Here is an 18,782-nt window from a genome sequence, read left to right as displayed (position 1 = left end):
GGTTTGAGCTTTTCGGGCTCGATTTCTTATATTTGTCCCGATGCCTGCGGCTAAGGACCCATGAATTAGCTGCGATAAACTCATTTATGGCAAGCAGGCTATTGCGGTCTGCTTTGGTGGCTGCGGAAGGCGTGCACATAAATCTTGCAACGGGGACTCTTTTACCTGCACGAACTGTAAGTCTTCTAATCGTTTATCGCGCAGTCGACAACAATCTCGCACGTCACTCAGCTCTTTATCTGAGCAAACCAACCTCTCATCTGCATCTAACGATGACATCAGCGACTCTAAGCTCGGTTCTAAACAACCCTGCTCACACTGCACATGCACTTCCGTTGACGATATCCATGACGTACTCACTAACCTGCTCCGCCCAGACAGCCTAACTCGGGAACCGAACTCTATTTTAGACAAAATGCTTCAGAAAATGGACGCCCTCGAAACATTGGTGCTGACTTTAGATTCACAGGTTACAGAATTAACGAGCTCTAATAAACAGCTGCGGAAGGAGCTTTCTGAGCTACGTGAATCTGCTTCCACTTCCACTATCCGGAGTGACACTGCGCCGACGCTCCCTCAGGGGCGTTCCTTCACCGCAGCCGCCACGCATTTCCCGATGCTTGGATTGCTTCCACCTTCTTCATCGGCAACGTCGGGGCTTCCACGACCACAATCCGTGGTTTTACCACCCTCATTGCCACAACAGTGCGTCCGCAAGCCGACTAAATCTGGATCTGCGGTTAACTCAAAAATAAAAACTGCGAGTAGACAGCCTCAACGTCAACGCAAGGCCCTATTCGTCAGCTGGCTCGACCCTGCTTTGCTCTCTTCTGACATGTGTAAAACACTTGTTGAGGACGAGGGAATTCAGTCGGCTATATGCGTTCGTCTGCGGCCGAAAAATCCCAACTCCTCTCACTCCTCTTTCTATGTTACCTGTTCAGACGAAGATGAGTTCTCCCGACTCTCTGATCCTGATATCTGGCCTGTGGATTGTATAATCGCAGACTTTGGTGGGCCACTCCGTGACGCGTACAAGCACAGTAGTGAGCCCCCTCCGTCGTCTCCAACGATCCAGCAATAATGACATTGTCGATTGCCTACCAGAACGTCCGCGGCTTAAGAACCAAGGCTAGAGAATTTATGGATAATGCGATTTCTCTTGACTTTGACATTATATGTTTAACAGAGACATGGTTTAACCATGAACACTTTAATGCCAACTATTTTCCTGATACTTATATTGTACATAGAGCAGATAGACCGGATCTTGAATATAAAAACGTTCGGGGTGGTGGCGCCTTAATTGCCGTTAAGAAGTCACTAGTTAGTATAAGGCGGCATGATCTTGAGGGCGTCGCGGAATGCGTCTTTGCACAAGTTAAATTGTGCTCCGACGAGTCCCTCTTGATCGGTACGGTCTATTTTCCCCCATCGGCCAATGACGCTAATTACTCCACGTTTCGGCAACGACTTCTCCAGGACTTACCAGACCAGGGTACTAATTTATTGCTTCTTGGTGACTATAATTTACCTGGTGTGCACTGGGCGACTCACGACACTCTGGGCTGCACCACTCCTACTGTAAATAAGGCGCGTCACATATTTGAAATATGTTACTATTATAACCTCAGGCAATTTAATGAGTTAAGGAACTCTTGTGATAATATTTTGGACTTATGCCTAGCCAATGTTAATAACTTAGATATTTCATCATTGTGTGATCCTTTTGTTGCCACGGATGCCTATCATCCTCCCTTTCTGGTAGAGTATGCGATTCCGTCATGTCCTCAGCCTAACACGCAGGAAAAATTTTATAAGTTCACGAAAGGGAACTATTACCAACTCTACACCACTCTGCGCGATTCCAATTGGCTGACCATTTTAAATTCCCGGGATGTTAATTTTTGCGCTACCATATTAACACGTTATTTAAAGTGCGCTATGGATGCTGCCATACCTATGCAGATTGGTAATAGTTCGTCTGCGTTTCCTAAGTGGTATTCCTCTGAATTGCGTTCTGCTATACGTAGAAAGAAGTACTACTTTGGAAAATATAAGCGTTCTGCTTTCCTACCTGATTTTATAAATTATAAAAAACAAAGGGCTTTAGTTAGACGATTTGCAAAGCGTGACAGAAATATTGAGAGTAAACGTGTTTGTGAGGAGGCATTGGCCCACCCTAAAAAATTTTGGAGTTTCGTCAATGGGAACATTAAGAATAAGACGCATCATATCTCCCTCAAGATTAATAACGAAATGATTACTGACACAGACATACTTGCCACTCATTTCGGTGATCATTTCTCACGTATTTCAATTGATAACACGCCTTCCCATGATCGTTACATTTATGACTCGTCCAATACCGAACATCGCCCGTTGTCCTCAATTATTTTCACACAAAATGACATCTACAAAGCAATCTTAAAACTGCCCAATAAGTTGTCTACAGGTACAGATAGGATACCGGCTTTTATTATAAAGGGTTGCGGCGACATATTACTGCCAGCACTTGCTCATATTTATAATTTATCGTTAAGTACAAAGATCTTTCCCACTATTTGGAAACAAGCGGTGGTTTCCCCCATTTATAAATCGGGCTCTACATGCGACGTTAAAAATTATCGTCCAATTTCTCTCTTATGCACCCTTGCTAAATTATTTGACATGCTCGTACATGCTAAACTGCAAGTGTGGTTCAGTGCTTTTCCCTTTGAAAGTCAACATGGCTTTGTACCGGGTAGGAGTGTGGACACGAATCATGCTGTGTTTATGAATTACGTGGCCCCATTGGTGGAAAATCGTGGCCAGATCGATGTCATCTATCTCGACCTGGCTAAAGCTTTCGACCGTGTTTCGCATCCTTATCTATTGGATAAGATGCGAATCTTGGGAGTAGGCAGTGAACTTATTGGGTGGTTTCGCTCATACTTGAGTGAGCGAACTAACATGATTAAATGTAATGGTGTCTTAAGCTCTTTTACTTACCCTATAACTTGCGGTGTGCCACAGGGTTCATCCTTGGGCCCTTTATTGTTCAATATATATATATATATATATGACCTACAATATTCAGTTAAATCCTCCATGCTAATCGCGTTCGCGGATGACCATAAAATCTGTAAAACTATTAACTCTCGCGAAGATTGCACTAAACTCCAAAGTGATTTGCACGCTATTGCTTTATGGTGTGACGCCAATAACCTGCCAATTAACCCTACCAAATCGACTCAGGTAACCTTCACGAGGAGAGTGGGCAGAGAAATCTGTAATACATACACCATTGCAAATACTACTATCCCTCAGAAATTACAGGTGAATGATCTTGGCGTTATTTTTGATCGTGCCTTGCTTTTTCGCGAGCAAGTGGCGATTACAGTTAATCGCTGTCGCCGAACTTTTAGCCCAGGACTTTTAGGGTTTGACCTAGAACATTTGAACATAAAGATGAAAATTGGTACATGTGTTATTTTCGACCCAACAAAAAATATACTAAAAGTCCCCTGCTGTAGAGCGCGAGCTTTCGCCGCCATCTTGGAAAATGGCCGCCGGGAATGCCAGCTACAATGTATTCCACATTCTCTCTTCAAAAATTATGAAAATTGGTACACATTATGACCGGGACCACATGAGCATCATAGAAAAATTTTACAGCTCTGTGTTTGATAGTTTGGTCGCCATATTGGAAAATAGCCGCCGTGAATGTTAGGTACAGTTATTTCACCATATTGTTGGAAAATTATGAAAATTGATTGATATTATAATCTCAGCTGTGTAAACCTCATAGTAGATTATTGAAGCCATTCATCAGATAGTTTGGCCGCCATGTTGGAAAATGGCCGCCGGGAATGTCATTTAGATACAGTATATTCTTCAAAAATTATGAAAATTGGTAATAATTATGTTGAAGACCGTCTTAACACCATCATATAATATTGAAGACGTGCTACTTATAGTTTGGACGAAATCTTGGAAAATGACTGCTAGAAATACTAAATATATTTCAAACATATAAACCTTTTCGAAATTCCTTGATTGAGTAGATGATTTTCATTAACGTAATAAACACCAAAAAAAAACCATCTCCAAGTCGATATTTATCGACGCTATCTTTAAAAAGGGCCACTCGAAATTTATTACCCTAAATTCTGAGAGAAAGAAAAGTTATTCAAATCTGTAATTCTCAACATGTTGATTAGGGTATATAATTTAATATGGGGGTTTATACATTCTCGTGTTGTTAAAGATTAGATTTAAGACAAATCTCTAACTGTTCGTTCATATTCATCTCGTCAGCCTGAATTTTTTTAACAATAATTGCATGTCAGAGGCCTTGAATAGGCGCAGCACCTAGCTGGGGGCTCATCATATTCCAAATTGAACCTGCGTAAACGCCGTCAAGGGACACGGGATCGGCCAGCGGACCCGACAAACGCCCCTTCAGCACGTGAGAGAAGCTGGACACCGTCAGTGGCGAGCCCAGCCAGAAGGTGGTCGGTGACAGGCAGCAGGAGGCTCGAGGGGACGGAGGATTTCCCTCCAAGCACATGAGTGCCACACGACCGAAACAATGTATCCGCGACCCTCAGAGGGTTGCCAATTGCGGTGTGAGCCAATTAAGGCAACACCTGGGCGGGGGCGAAGTGGCCGAGCAAAACCTTCAGGGAACGGGGCAAGGAACGGTCTGAATCAAGGGCGAACCCAAGCAACTCCCGAACCGGCACACCGAACTCGGGCCCCTTTGCCACAAGAAGCCCTTGTGCTCTGATCCATCACAGCTAGTACAGCGACAATGTCCACGCAATACTGAGCAAACTAAGTCGGATCGTCTACATCCACAGTTCTTTACACAAGAGTTTCCGCAGTTACAGTTAATGAGTATTAAACGTTGTTCTTGAGTGGCCTGAATGGGACTTAGGATTCGGGATCGCGAATCCATCCCCACTCTTCGCAGTTTAAATAGTTTCCTAGCTATTCTAGAAGCGGAATAGCTTGGTTCTTTCCTAAACTATCAGACCCGAATTGGAACGTCTTCATTCTTAAATCTGAAACCAAAACGACACCAAGAAGAGAATCTCAAACGGAGGCATTTGAGAAAAAAAGGTTCAGAGAACACTTCTTTCATTTACATGCTGTAACTGGATGTGGTTAAGATAAGGCGGGGTTTAAAGTAATGACAGATAGTCCACATCTTACAAATACGTTGAGAGATTTTAATGACAATAATCTACAATAGCTAGGAAACGATTTAATCCCGAACAGTGGGGATGGGTTAGTTCTCGCTAAAGTCGAAGACCCATTGACACCACTCTGATTCTTGCGTCAGATATAGCTTTGCTTTTATTTGTGTCAGATTTTAGGATAGTAATCTTTCTGTGACCATTTTTAAACATAGGGTCGATAACTTAGACTTGGAAATAGTTATTTTTATGGTGTTTAATACGTTCATGAAAATCACGTACTCAGTAAATAAATATCGAAAAAATTTATATATCGGTAATATATTTGGCATTTCACGCAGTCACTTTCCAAGATGGCGCCCAAACTATAAGCAGCACGTCTTCATTATTAGAGTATGATGTTTACACGGTCTTCAACAATAAATTTCCCAATTTTCATAATTTTTGAAAAGTATACTGTATCTAAATGACATTCCCGGCGGCCATTTCACAACATGGCGGCCAAACTACCTCATGAATGGCTACAATATTTTACTATGAGATTCACACAGCTCTGATTATAATACCTATCAATTTTCATAATTTTCCAACAACATGGTGAAATATACTGTACCTAGCATTCACGGCGGCCATTTTCCAATATGGCGACCAAACTATTGAACACAGAGATGTAAAATTTTGCAATGATGTTCATGTGGTTCCAATCATAATGTGTACCAATTTTCATAATTTTTGAAGAAGAACGTGGGATACATTGTAGCTGGCATTCCCGTCGGCCATTTTCCAAGATGGCGGCGAAAGCTCGCGCTCTACAGCAGGGGACTTTTAGTATATTTTTTGTTGGGTCAAAAATAACACATGTACCAATTTTCATCTTTATGTTCAAATGTTCTAGGTCAAGCCCATTTTTAGCCTATCTGTCCTGGCCTATTTAGGCGTTTCCTTAAAACTATGTCGGTCTCTAAGATCGTTAAAACATTTTAAACTGCTCTACCTCAGTCTAGTACGTTCTCGACTTGTTTACGGTTCATTGGCATGGAGTGGTTGTAGTTCCTATTTACGACAAAGAGTAGAATCGGTTCAACGGAAATTTATATTATACACCCATACGTTCTTCTTGCGAAATCTCGCTTACGATTATCAATTGTTACTAATAAGGCTTGGCCTTCCATCTCTAGCCCACTTACTTGAAATTATTGATATTAAATTTCTTTCAAAATTAATTAATAATAAGATTAAATTAAGCGATTAAACGTCTGCCGCTCGTCTAAACACTACGGAAAAATTCAGTTTTAAAAATCAGTTTTAAAGTGTACAAGTACTTACCCGCGTGACCGAGGCCCAAGTGCCAGCTGACTTCGATCGTCCTTGACGTCCGTAGACCTTCATCGTTAGTCGATGCCCGCACCTAAAAGCTAAGAAAAATAATTAATTTAAAATAATTTTGACAATTTTCCACAACCAGCAATGAATAACAGGTCAAGGAAGTTATCAATATCGTATCAGAATGTACGGGGCCTACGCACAAAATTAGATGATGTCAGAGCGAACCTTGACAATTCCGATCAAGACATCGTTTGCTTTACAGAAACATTTCTTAATCATACACACTTCTGTCGCGAACTAATAAGCCTTACATGCGAAAACCAGACTAAGACTCAACTTCAATAATAACAGAGTTTTATTGAGATCATTAAAATTAAACTAACAGTGATACTGCGCGTTATAAATCGAGATAAATTTACAAGCAAAGAACTCTATCCGTTAACTCCTTAGGCAACTCTGCCCTTCGCCGTTTTACACCGTTTGTTATATACAAGTTATAAAAAAGTTACAAAAAGATATTATCTAGTTTTTTAGAGTTCGTGACGTCAAGTTGCGACATCCTCCCCCCGATGGACACAGTTCATCATTGTGAAACTTCTAAATGGTGCAACATCTGTATAGCTCGTCGTAAAATTGTCCCTCCAGGAAGTTTGATTGCCACCGCTCGGATCAAGCCATCGCGTCCGGGGAAAAGTTGCTGTATCCGGCCCATACGCCAGCTTTGTCTCGGTAGTTTTGGCTCAGCAAGAAGGACCACATCCCCTTCTTTGAATTCGCGAACTCCATGTACTGGTTTACTAGCATGTGCGGTCTTCAATTCCAGCAGGTAGCTTTTACTCCATCGATTCCAAAACTGGTCCAGCAGCATTTGTCTGTAGCGTAGCCTTTTAGTCAGCTGGTTTCGTCCGACTGATGATGGTACTTGCGAGAAATCTTGACTCGGGATACTTGTTAGGCGTCTTCCGATAAGAAAATGGGAAGGAGACAAAGGAGAGGGTTCGCCTATGTCTGTAAAGTTGTATGTGAGGGGCCTGGAATTAATGATGGCTTCAATCTCGATCAAACTGGTGTTCAGCTCCTCATACGTCAAATAACTACGCCCCAGTGTTTTCTTCAGACAATCTTTCACCGATCTTACGAGCCTCTCCCAAAATCCACCCCACCATGCTGCTCGCTCCACGATATGTTTCCAGTGGATGTTTCTTTGGCCCAGGAAGTCCTGGAACTGATCTTCCGTGATTTTGTTGTAGAGATCCTTTAAGTCCTTCTCAGCTCTTTTGAAGGTCCGAGCGTTGTCTGAATAAACCGTAGATACGAGTCCTCTTCGAGAAATGAATCGGCGAAAAGACAACATGAACTTTTCGGTGCTTAAGTCAGTCACTGCTTCCAGGTGTATGGCTCGAGTCACTCCACAAGTAAAGAGCGCGATGTATGCTTTGTTCTCTCCTTCCTCGCCTCTTATAAACAATGGTCCGGCAAAATCGACGCCGGTGGTAGCAAACGGAGGAGACTCTGTTATTCGATCAGCTGGTAAAGGAGCTGGTACTTGGGCTCCTGGCTTGGTTCGGAATCTTCTGCATCTCCCGCAATGATGGACGATTTTCTTTACAAGCTGTCGTCCTTTTGGAATCCAGAATTCGTCTCGCAACTGGACAAGGGTGCTATCGAGCCCACCGTGCTTGACCATCTCATGCGAATTCCTTGCTATTAACTCTGTTAAGTAATGATCGGCCGGTAACAGGTACGGGTGCTTGAGCCCATAACTTATGGTGGCTAACTGAAGACGTCCCCCAACTCTTATGACTTCATCCTCAAGGAACGGTTGGAACTGAAGTAACTTCGAGGTCTTGGATAGTGATTTCTTCTCAGATAAGCTTTGGTAGTCTTCTGCATATGCTTGGCGCTGGATCTCACGTATCCAATAGAGTTTGGCGCTTAGGAGCTCTGTGGCGGACAAAGGACCTCTCTGTCTCGAAGATTCGTTGGTCTTTAGATTTTGAATGAAACGTTGAATCCAAGCGGTAATTCTGTAGATTCGATTTATTCGACTGTGTCTGTTGACATCCAAGAGGGGTTCAGGATTCAAAGTGCAGAAGAGCGTGACGATCTTCCTTCGTTCATCCAGCATGATTTCTTCGTCAGGACATGTAGCTGCTTTCGAGGAACTGGGCCATAAATCTTTCTGTTCCGTCAGCCATGGTGGTCCCTTCCACCAAAGGGAGTTTTCTGCTAAGTTCCGGATATGACAACCTCTTGATGCAATATCGGCTGGATTAAGCTTGCCGGCTACATGTGACCATCGACTTGGCTCGGTATGTTGCTGGATAGCTGCGACTCGATTGGCGACGAACAGTTTCCATTGCTTGGATAGACCTCGAATCCAATGTAAAACTATTTCTGAATCTGTCCAACAACTATAGCTGGATACTGAGCCTTCGAATACTTGCATCGTGTGGTTTAGAAGTCGGGCTCCTATAACAGCTGCCATGAGTTCTAATCTTGGAATGGTAAGGGCCTTTATGGGTGCAACTCTAGTTTTCGAAGAGACCAATGATACTCCAATGTCTCCATCTTCAGTCTCGTGGCGTAAATACAGGACAGCTCCATAAGCTAATTCGCTAGCGTCGCAGAATAGATGGAATTCTTGATGTACGACCTTGGCGTTGGAACCAGCGTAATACCATCTCGGTGCCTTAACCCTGTCGACCAATCTCAGCTCCATGATCCAATCATCCCATGTCTCTTGCACCTCCTCTGGTAATTTATCGTCCCATCCGACTCCCTTCACCCATAACGTTTGGAAAAGGCATTTTACTCTGATCAAGAATGGTGATAGCAGACCAATAGGGTCGAAAACTCTCGCCGCTGCCTTCAGGACACCTCGCTTTGTATCTTCTTTGTCTTTCAGTAGGTCGAGCAATGAGGATATGTCGAATGTAAGTAGGTCTTCTTCATGATCCCAGGACATGCCAAGGACTTTGAGCAGGTTAGAGCTTGACACCTTGCCGAGTTGTTTTACTGGTGTACTATCTTCAGTCCATAAATCGGCTAATTCTCGGCAGTTGGTCACCCATTTCCTCAGATTCATGCCAGCGTGACTGAATATATCTCTTGAAACGCGATATACTTCCTTGGCTTCGTCAACGGTCTCTCCCCCCGTGACTAAATCGTCGACGTAGAGTCGTTTCGCCAACATGTCGCTGATTTCAGGATACTGGTGTTCATACTTTTTGAAATGACATCGTAGAGTGGCTGCTAATAGGAACGGACTGGAGGCGACCCCAAATAGAACCCTTGTCATTCGTAAGTGGATGATTTCCAACGGCTCATCTGGCTTTGGCATAGTCTTTATCCATAGGAAACGGACATAATCTCTGTCAATAGGGTCGAGATATATCTGGAGGAAGGCTTTCTCGACATCACTCATCAGGGCGACTCGGTACTGTCTAAACTGGATCAGAATGGTTAGTAAGTCTGGAACCAGGCTGGGCCCAACATGCAGGCAAGAGTTGAGCGAAGGGAAACCCTTCTCATGTGCCGAGGCGTCGTGTACTATTCTCAATTTCGTGGTAGACTTGTCATCTCGGATGACAGGAAAATGAGGCAAGTAGTGTAGCCCTTCCTTTTGGTTTACGTTTTGCTCAGGAACGTATTCTGCGAAGCCTTGGTCCAACATCTCAGATACAGCGTCTTGATATCTCATATAGAGGACAGGATCTTGTTTTAGCTTCTTGACTAAGCCTTCTAGCCTCCTTTTGGATAGGGCCATATTGCTGCCAATTTTATCTTGACTGTTCTTCCATGGTAGTCGAACTGTATATCTTCCGGCGTCGAAAGTGAGAGTCTTCTCGTGGTTAACCAATACTTCGTCTTCAGACTTCGATGATACTGATTCCTCTGTTATTCCAAGAGACTCAATCTCCCAAAAGGCTTTTAATGACGCTGCTATCTCGGTCTCTTGAACGCTGACTTTCATGACTTGGATAGAATTAACAGATGACGACATACTTTGTGCCCCATGAACCGACCAGCCAAAGATGCTTTTCACCGCTACCAAAGATCCGTCCATGCGCTTATTCTCTCCGGTATTTAATGCCCAGAAGTAGTCGACTCCGATCAATACCAGGACCTCTTGCGGAACTGGTATCCCATTGACCTCGGTAATATCGCTCAGGGGTAGATTACTGTCTTCCATATACCTCCGAATTCCTTTCCCAGGTACCGTGACCATCGCTCCGCTAATGATTGGTACTTCTAAGGCTTCAATATCCGCATACGCCTCAGGATTTGTAGTACTTCTCAACGTCAGTTTCACCCTTTTTCTGGTAACTCGTTCAGGTTTCTCTTTCCCAAAGGGAAATACATCAACAACTTCCTCCTTTACGTCTGGAAGGTTTAGACGGCGTCGCAAATTCCCTTGAATGAACGTTCCTTCGCTGGCTCCGTCGAAAAGGCATCTGACCGGTACTCTGGAGTTTTCACCCTCTGCGTATGCGACCACTGTCTGAAGTAGTAGTCGTTGGGATAAGTCTCTCTCACATTGTGGCATAATGGTACTCATCGCCATGGTACGTTTCTCTGGTTGCGAGCTGTCTTCCGACTCTGAACTGATACTTTTAGGCTCAGATTGATCTTCAAACTGTTTACGGCAAATTGACTCATGGTGTTTCCTTTGACAATGTCCACATCTGACTCCTGATGGACAGCGACGCGCCATGTGACCTTGGGCAAGACAAACGAAACATCGATTTTGGCTCTTGATGAGTTCCGTTTTCTGGTCTATCGATAATGCTCGACATTCTCTCGTAGAATGTTGTAAATCACCACAGTACATGCAGGACTTGTTCAATGCTGTTTTGAGTACTGCTGTTGTAGAAGGCTTGTTCCTAAGATTACGGTAATGTTTAGAATGGCTGGATTCGTTCTTGACGTTGTTGCTAGTCCATCGGCTATTGAATGCTGTGTATTTCTCGTCCTCGTCTTTACGAAGATCTGTGGCTCGTTCTCTGCTTTCCACTTCCCGCTTCAGATACTCCAGCAAGGTTTGCGCGCTCTGCTCTTCATCGTCATATCGCCTATTGAACTCCAGTAGAATCTCATGCGGCAAAACTTGCGTTAAGATAGGATAGAGAAAGGTGCCATACGTTTTTACGGACGTTCCCAAAGCCTCTAGACTCTTCACTTGAATTTCGCAGGTGTCATAAAGGTGTCTTAATGATGTTACATCTGACGCTCTTTTAACCGGCTGAAGATGTAAGAGCTTCACCATGTGTGTGTTAATTGCATCCGATCTTTTGCCAAAACGGTCGCTCAACTTCTCTATCGCGGCTTCGTAATTTTCTTCTGATAAGGTATATCCTCCTATTGCTGACAACGCTGGGCCCTCAAGGAAGGATTTCAGGTAGGTGAATTTATCCACTGCCGCTAGCGTAGGATTCTCGTGAATTGAAGCCTCGAATTGACCCCAGAAATTCTGCCACTCGGCTCGATCTCCATTGTACTTTGGAATGGTTAATGTTGGCAGTTTTACGGTTGCTGTCCTGTTGCTATTTCTCTCTTGAGTTCGAGTCTCGTGCAGGATGACTTCTGATGGTCTTTCTAGCGCTGAAGCTGTTATGGCCTTTGTTGCTCGTGCCGTCCAAACAATGATCTTCTCGGCATAGTCCTCCGCTAAATCCACCTCGGCTTCGATGTCTGTCTCGTCTGTCATCGACTGTATTTGTGTATTTAGCTGGTTAAGACTGATGTTCTTGCCTTTTAATTGCTCCAGTAACTCTCCCAAGATTTCTCGGTCCGGATTCTCATCTAGCAGACACATCTCGATCTTACTCAATAGTACTGTCGTTCGCTGGCGAATTACTTTTCTTGATTTTTTAATGGTCTCCATAGATAGTTTAGGCATGTAAGATCCTCAAGTATAATAGTTCTTCCGATGAATTCCTCAGATTCGGCGGCTCATGAACTCTCGTATTACTAGTCCACTAATTTCTCGTTCTCAAAGTTCTCACTTCCGGGTTTCGGCACCAAAATGTCGCGAACTAATAAGCCTTACATGCGAAAACCAGACTAAGACTCAACTTCAATAATAACAGAGTTTTATTGAGATCATTAAAATTAAACTAACAGTGATACTGCGCGTTATAAATCGAGATAAATTTACAAGCAAAGAACTCTATCCGTTAACTCCTTAGGCAACTCTGCCCTTCGCCGTTTTACACCGTTTGTTATATACAAGTTATAAAAAAGTTACAAAAAGATATTATCTAGTTTTTTAGAGTTCGTGACGTCAAGTTGCGACAACTTCAATATGGATTTTGTGCCTTTGGATATGACAGCACACAGAGCAGATCGTTACCTAACAAGTACGGCTGAAAAACGGGGGGGAGGTAGTATGACATTAGTGAAAAACTATCTTAAAGTAAAGCGGCGAATGGATCTTGAACTAAGAGGCGAATGTGTGTGTATAGAGCTATACAAATTAAACGGACGGAAGACCCTGATAGGCAACCACTATTTTGCGCCCCAAGTGCCCAAGGAAGATTACGTTACCTACTTCAATGAACTTTTTGAGAAATTGGAAAATTGGGAAGGTGATATACTAATACTGGGAGATTTCAACGTTCCTGGTGTCAACTGGGACATGCTTACATCAACAAACTGCAATTCAGCAGTGAAACCTAAGGCAGAAGCACTTTTAGAATTTGCCTTAAGTTTAAATCTTAATCAGCTCAATAGAGTGGAAAATAATACAGGAAACGTTTTAGACTTAGTTTTAACAAACGACCCATGCGTAAGGAGTAGCGAAGACGCAACACCATTCTCAAAAGTGGACTTATTCCATCCACCTTTACAAATATACATACAAGACACACACAATATCTTTGCCCCAGTGAGATCACAAATCCTGAAAAACCAACCTAACTTTAAAAAGGGAGATTATAAGGGCCTATACACCTACCTAAGAAATCAAAAATGGGAGGAAGTACTTACCTCTCATGATATAAATACCTCGGTTGAGAAACTTCATGAGACCCTTGACGAAGGCCTTGCAACCTTTATCCCTTACAAGAAAGTAGGAAAAGGATCTAAATACCCTCACTGGTTCTCGATAGAGCTGCGGAAGTCACTGAACCGGAAACATTACTACCATCGGAAATACAAACGCTCCAAGGATCCGGCGGACTTAAGTAACTTTCAAAATCTAAGAAGAGAAACACAACTATTGTTGAAGCTAGACAAATTAAAGTACGGAAATTCGATTATTAAAGAACTGAATGATAAACCCCAAAATCTATGGTCTTATGTGAACAACAGGCTAAAACCTAGGACGGAAAACAATCTATGCCTAGAGGATGAGAGTGGAAACCTTATAACGGACAACAATAATATAGCTATGAGGTTTAAAGAACATTTTGGCTTAATTGATGGGCAAAGTAGTACAAATTTGACATCGGACAATGAAAACTTACTCAAGGAACGCATGAAAGGACAAAAACTTCAAGTATTTAGCACACTTAGAATTAAGGAAAAGGACATAGATGAAGCCATCAGGAAGCTAAGACCAAACAAAGCTATAGGTATGGACAACATACCTGGTTTTGTTATAAAAGCGTGTGCCCTGTCAATGATAACTCCATTGTTGCATATCTTTAACGCTTCCTTAAACCAAGGGATGTTTCCTAGTAAATGGAAAAAATCAGTAGCGGTTCCGATCCACAAGAAAGGACCCAAAGGAGATGTCAATAATTATAGACTAATAACAATTATCAGCACCTTTTCGAAAATCTTCGAATCAATCATTTATAAATATGTCAGTACCTGGTTTGAACCATCTTTGGCCCAGACACAGCATGGGTTCTGTAAAGGCAGATCCATCAACACAAACTTACTTTCTTTCTTGGACTACTTGGCACCAAAAGTCGTTGGCAAGAAACAGTAGATTGTATATATATGGACCTAAGTAAAGCATTCGACCGAATGAACCATAAAATCTTACTTATAAAACTTCATTGGTATGGAATGCATGGTAGAATGCTAGAATGGATTGCAGACTACCTCAATGATAGAGAAAACTATTTAAAAGTTAACCAAATCATCACACAAACCACATTCAAATCCATAAAAGGTGTTCCTCAAGGCTCAGCATTAGGACCCCTGTTATTTGTAATCTTTATAAATGATCTGCTATGGGATAAATCCTACATTAACCAGGCTTATGCTGACGACAATAAGATATATCGAGAAATCAAAACTAGAGAGGACTGTAGAATCTTGAATGAACAACTTCTACTGATAAATGATTGGGCTGAACTTAATAAATTACCACTAAATACTGATAAAACTTACATTATATCGTATACGAGGAAGACGAACATTATTTCATACAAATATCTAGTAGGGAATAAGAACTTACCAAGGAAATATGATATGCAAGATTTGGGCGTAATGCTGGATACAAAATTACACTTCAACAAACACATAGAGATAATACAGCATACCTCCTTAAGAAAATTATATGCAATATATCGCCTAGCAAAAACATTTAACGATACGGATATATTTGTTACATTATATAAAACCATAGTAAGGACGAAACTCGAATATGGTACTCTTGTTTTTGGGGGTTGTTCAAACTACAACATAATTAAATTAGAACGAGTACAGAGAAAATTTTTAGACCTTTGTTATAAAAAATTTAAAAATCTTAATGAATATGAAATATCAAAATTGAACATTTTACCACTTAAAGACAGATTTAAATATTTAGAGATATCATTCTTATATAATCTAATTCATAACTATGTCAATTGCTCATACCTATTGGGGAATATTAATTTCCACGCTCAACAGAAAACAAGGGAAAAAACTTCATTCTACAATACAAATAATAATCTGTTAAATCCTATTTTAAGGATACAAAATACTTACAATAATCTATGTAACGCCCCAGATATATTTATTTCCAAAAAAAGTTTCTTCCAGACGGAACTTAAGAAATGCTTTTAAGACCTTAAATTTTATTCGACGATGTATTTAAATATATGGAGAACTGTTTTAACCATTGTATTTTTTAAATCTTATATAATATTAAAGTAATTTAATATAGACAAAATTGAATTTTAATTTAACACTCTGTATTTCTATGAAAAGTCCTAATTGGATGTTGTTGTACAGAGTCAATAAACTTGAATTGAATTGAATTGAATTATTATTATTATATTATTATTATTATTATTATATTATTATTATTATTATTATTATATTATTATTATTATTATTATTATTATATTATTATTATTATTATTATATTATTATTGTGACGACGCGTTGAGTGTATGTTTGCCGCTTTACTCGCGCTCCGAGTTTTTCCTCTCGTTTTACGGTTCCTACTCCGTCCGGCTTCCGGATTTTTCAACATTTCGACATCTAACGTCTTCCGTTTACGGTATTTTAACTTATTTTACAGTAATTTGGACTATTTTTCGTGTTTTTGCTGTATTTTGGTGTTACATTCTGGCAGCGGTTTGTCATAGTTGCGGATAGTTCGTGTCGTTTGTTCCGCGGGACTCATGACGGGTCATTTTCTATAACTTTGCTTCAGACCTTACTAAAAATACCTCCAGTTTGCCTCCAGTTTGCTAATTCTCTTAAATTTTACGAGTTTTTTACTTCTAACGGCAGCGGTTTGCCATGCGATTCGGTTAAGTCGCCTGCTACGGAATGGCGGGTTCTCGGGATCGCTGTGAAATCTGTGACAGGCAGTTCTTTGGGAAGCAAAAGAGTATTCTTTGCTCTGGAAATTGTCAACGCAGAATTCACGAGGATTGTACTAGCAAATCTTCTTATACCTGCTCGCACTGTGAACCCACGTCTCCTAAATTCAGAAAATCAATGAATGGGGACAATCCTCTTACCTTAGCCGACGTACACGAGGCATTACATCACCTTCTTCGGGTTGACAGTCTTACCAGAGATAAAGACTCTATTCTGGATAAGATTGTGGAGAAGCTGGAAAACGTGGAGAAAATCTACTCTAAATTCGAAGATAAGATCAACAAACTCGAGAAACGCATTGATTCCCTAGAAGAGGATAATGCCAATTTGCGGCGGGAATTAAAGACCAACAAACCACTGGTTCTTGGAACACATTTCCCTGAATTACCTCGACCACATTTACAAGGTTCAACTGCTGGATTGAATGCTAACGCTTCGCCTTGGTCACATGGAACATTTGCCTCACTTGCTGGTGGGCTACCACCTGTAATGGCTCAACACACTGGATCTCGCCAGCCTGTGGGCAACACCATTCTCCATGGCCCAAGCCAGGCTGCACGAGCGCTGAAACCAGCCAAAACTGGAACGGCGGTAAACTCACGGCTGAAGACTGCGGAACGCCCACCACGGGTCAATAAGAGTGCCCGTAAAGCACTATTCGTCAGCCGCCTGGACAAGGACTTACTCTCCACTGACCTTAAAGAAGCCCTGGCGGAAGAATCGGGTATCAATTCAGCTCTATGTATCCGACTAAAGCCCAAACATCCGGGGGCGAATCATTCATCATTTTATGTCTCTTGCACGGATGCTAGCGAATTTGATAAATTATCTGATTTATCAATCTGGCCATTAGACTGCATCATTACTGACTTTCATGGTGAACCACAGGACGCTCATAAACACGCATCGGAGTTCTGTTCTACCACCGAAGACGATGATCTGACTACTGTACCAACTAACACTTAATGAACCAAATATCTATAGCCTATCAAAATGTTCGTGGTCTCCGTACCAAATCAAAAGAATTTTTAAATAATATTATAGCCCAGGATTTAGACGTCATCTGCCTAACAGAGACGTGGTTAAATAACACTAATTTCACTCGTGACTATTTTCCTTCTACTTACCAGGTTTTTCGGGCTGATCGCCCTGATCCATTATTTAAAAATGTCCGGGGAGGAGGGACTTTGATCGCCATTAAGAAATCGTTGTCGCATTGCAGACGTCAAGACTTTGAAGGAACTCCAGAATGTGTGTTTCTGGAAATCAATCTTGACAATTCGCGCTCAATTATATTGGGAAATTGTTACTTTCGCCCATCTAATGATGATTTACAATATAAAAATTACAAAGATTGCTTACTTGCGGCTACCCTGAATACTGATTGCGACATTCTGCTGCTCGGCGATTTCAATCTTCCAGGGATTAACTGGGAGATACTTGGCGATCACGGTTGCACCTCCCCTGTTAAACATAAAGCAGCCAACGTCTTTGAAATATGCTATAGCTTAAATTTACACCAAATCAATAAGTGTCCAGAAAACAAAAATTTACTAGATTTATGCCTTACAAATATAAACGGTATAGAAATTATTGATCTTGAAGATCCTTTCGTCCAGATTGACCCTTATCACCCGCCCTTTTGCCTGAAACATACCGATACCTTTGGCACTACTTTACCATCTATCAGCCCTGTCTTTAATTATAGGAAAGGAGATTACTTTCGACTTTATAATTCGCTGTACAATACGGATTGGACACCAATTCTGGGATCTGATGATGTGGAGTCTTGCGTTAAGTATATAACGGACCGTATATGCTCTGCCATGTCCACGTGTATACCTAAACGTGGTCGACCTGGTGGAGGAAAATTTCCCCACTGGTACTCATTAGAACTACAACGGGCAATAAAAAATAAAAAATACCTTTATGGGAAAAAGCTTCGCACTGGGTTATTGCAGGATGCTGTTGCATTTCGTAAGAGCAGGGCCATTGTCAAGCGTTTGGTAGCTCGTGACAGAAAATCTTTAACAGAACAGATTTGCGAAAACGCATTAGCCCACCCTAAACAATTCTGGCGTTTTGTCAATGGCAACCTCAAGGACTTTAGCTCTACTATTACGCTCAATATAGACAAACGGCTCGTTTCTGAACCGACTAAACTGGCTGGTTGCTTCAGAGACCTATTTTCCAAGGTTTCCGTAGACAACACTGACCAGAACGAGACCTATTCCCTTGACTCCCATGGCATTGCTGCTCAGAGTTACGTAAACCAGATTATAACCCAGTCTGACATCTTTTGGGCCATAAAACGCCTGCCAAACAAGTTTTCGACGGGGGTTGATGGTATTCCCGCGTTCATTATCAAGGGATGTGCGGATGTCCTTTTACCCCTACTGGAACATATCTTTAATCTGTCAATACAGCAGCATTGCTTCCCTAGCCTCTCGAAAACAGCTGTAGTGGTGCCCATTTTCAAAAATGGATCATCTACAGATC

General features: G+C 41.7%; 3 protein-coding genes across 3 annotated transcripts; 2 read left to right on the top strand and 1 right to left on the bottom strand.

The window, feature by feature from the left end:
* The first annotated feature begins 1,083 nt into the window (after positions 1-1,083).
* Positions 1,084-4,691, top strand: LOC149672257 (uncharacterized). Its single transcript, XM_089840154.1, has 2 exons — positions 1,084-3,318; positions 4,593-4,691. Exons 1-2 carry the CDS (start codon positions 1,084-1,086, stop codon positions 4,689-4,691), a joined length of 2,334 nt encoding a protein of 777 aa, XP_089696280.1.
* A 2,401-nt stretch (positions 4,692-7,092) lies between these two features.
* On the bottom strand, positions 7,093-12,327 carry LOC149672256 (uncharacterized). The gene has a single exon (XM_089840153.1). It carries the CDS (start codon positions 12,325-12,327, stop codon positions 7,093-7,095), a length of 5,235 nt encoding a protein of 1,744 aa, XP_089696279.1.
* A 489-nt stretch (positions 12,328-12,816) lies between these two features.
* LOC149672255 (uncharacterized) lies at positions 12,817-14,068 on the top strand. The gene is made up of 2 exons (XM_089840152.1): positions 12,817-14,010; positions 14,054-14,068. Exons 1-2 carry the CDS (start codon positions 12,817-12,819, stop codon positions 14,066-14,068), a joined length of 1,209 nt encoding a protein of 402 aa, XP_089696278.1.
* Positions 14,069-18,782: the final 4,714 nt, after the last annotated feature.

Source organism: Phalangium opilio, unplaced genomic scaffold, assembly GCF_054372755.1.
Source record: "Phalangium opilio isolate 3A_F unplaced genomic scaffold, DU_Popi_V2 ptg000053l_1, whole genome shotgun sequence".
Taxonomy (NCBI): domain Eukaryota; kingdom Metazoa; phylum Arthropoda; class Arachnida; order Opiliones; family Phalangiidae; genus Phalangium; species Phalangium opilio.
Note: the sequence above shows the minus strand (reverse complement) of the source record. Positions and strands in the feature narration are given on the sequence as shown.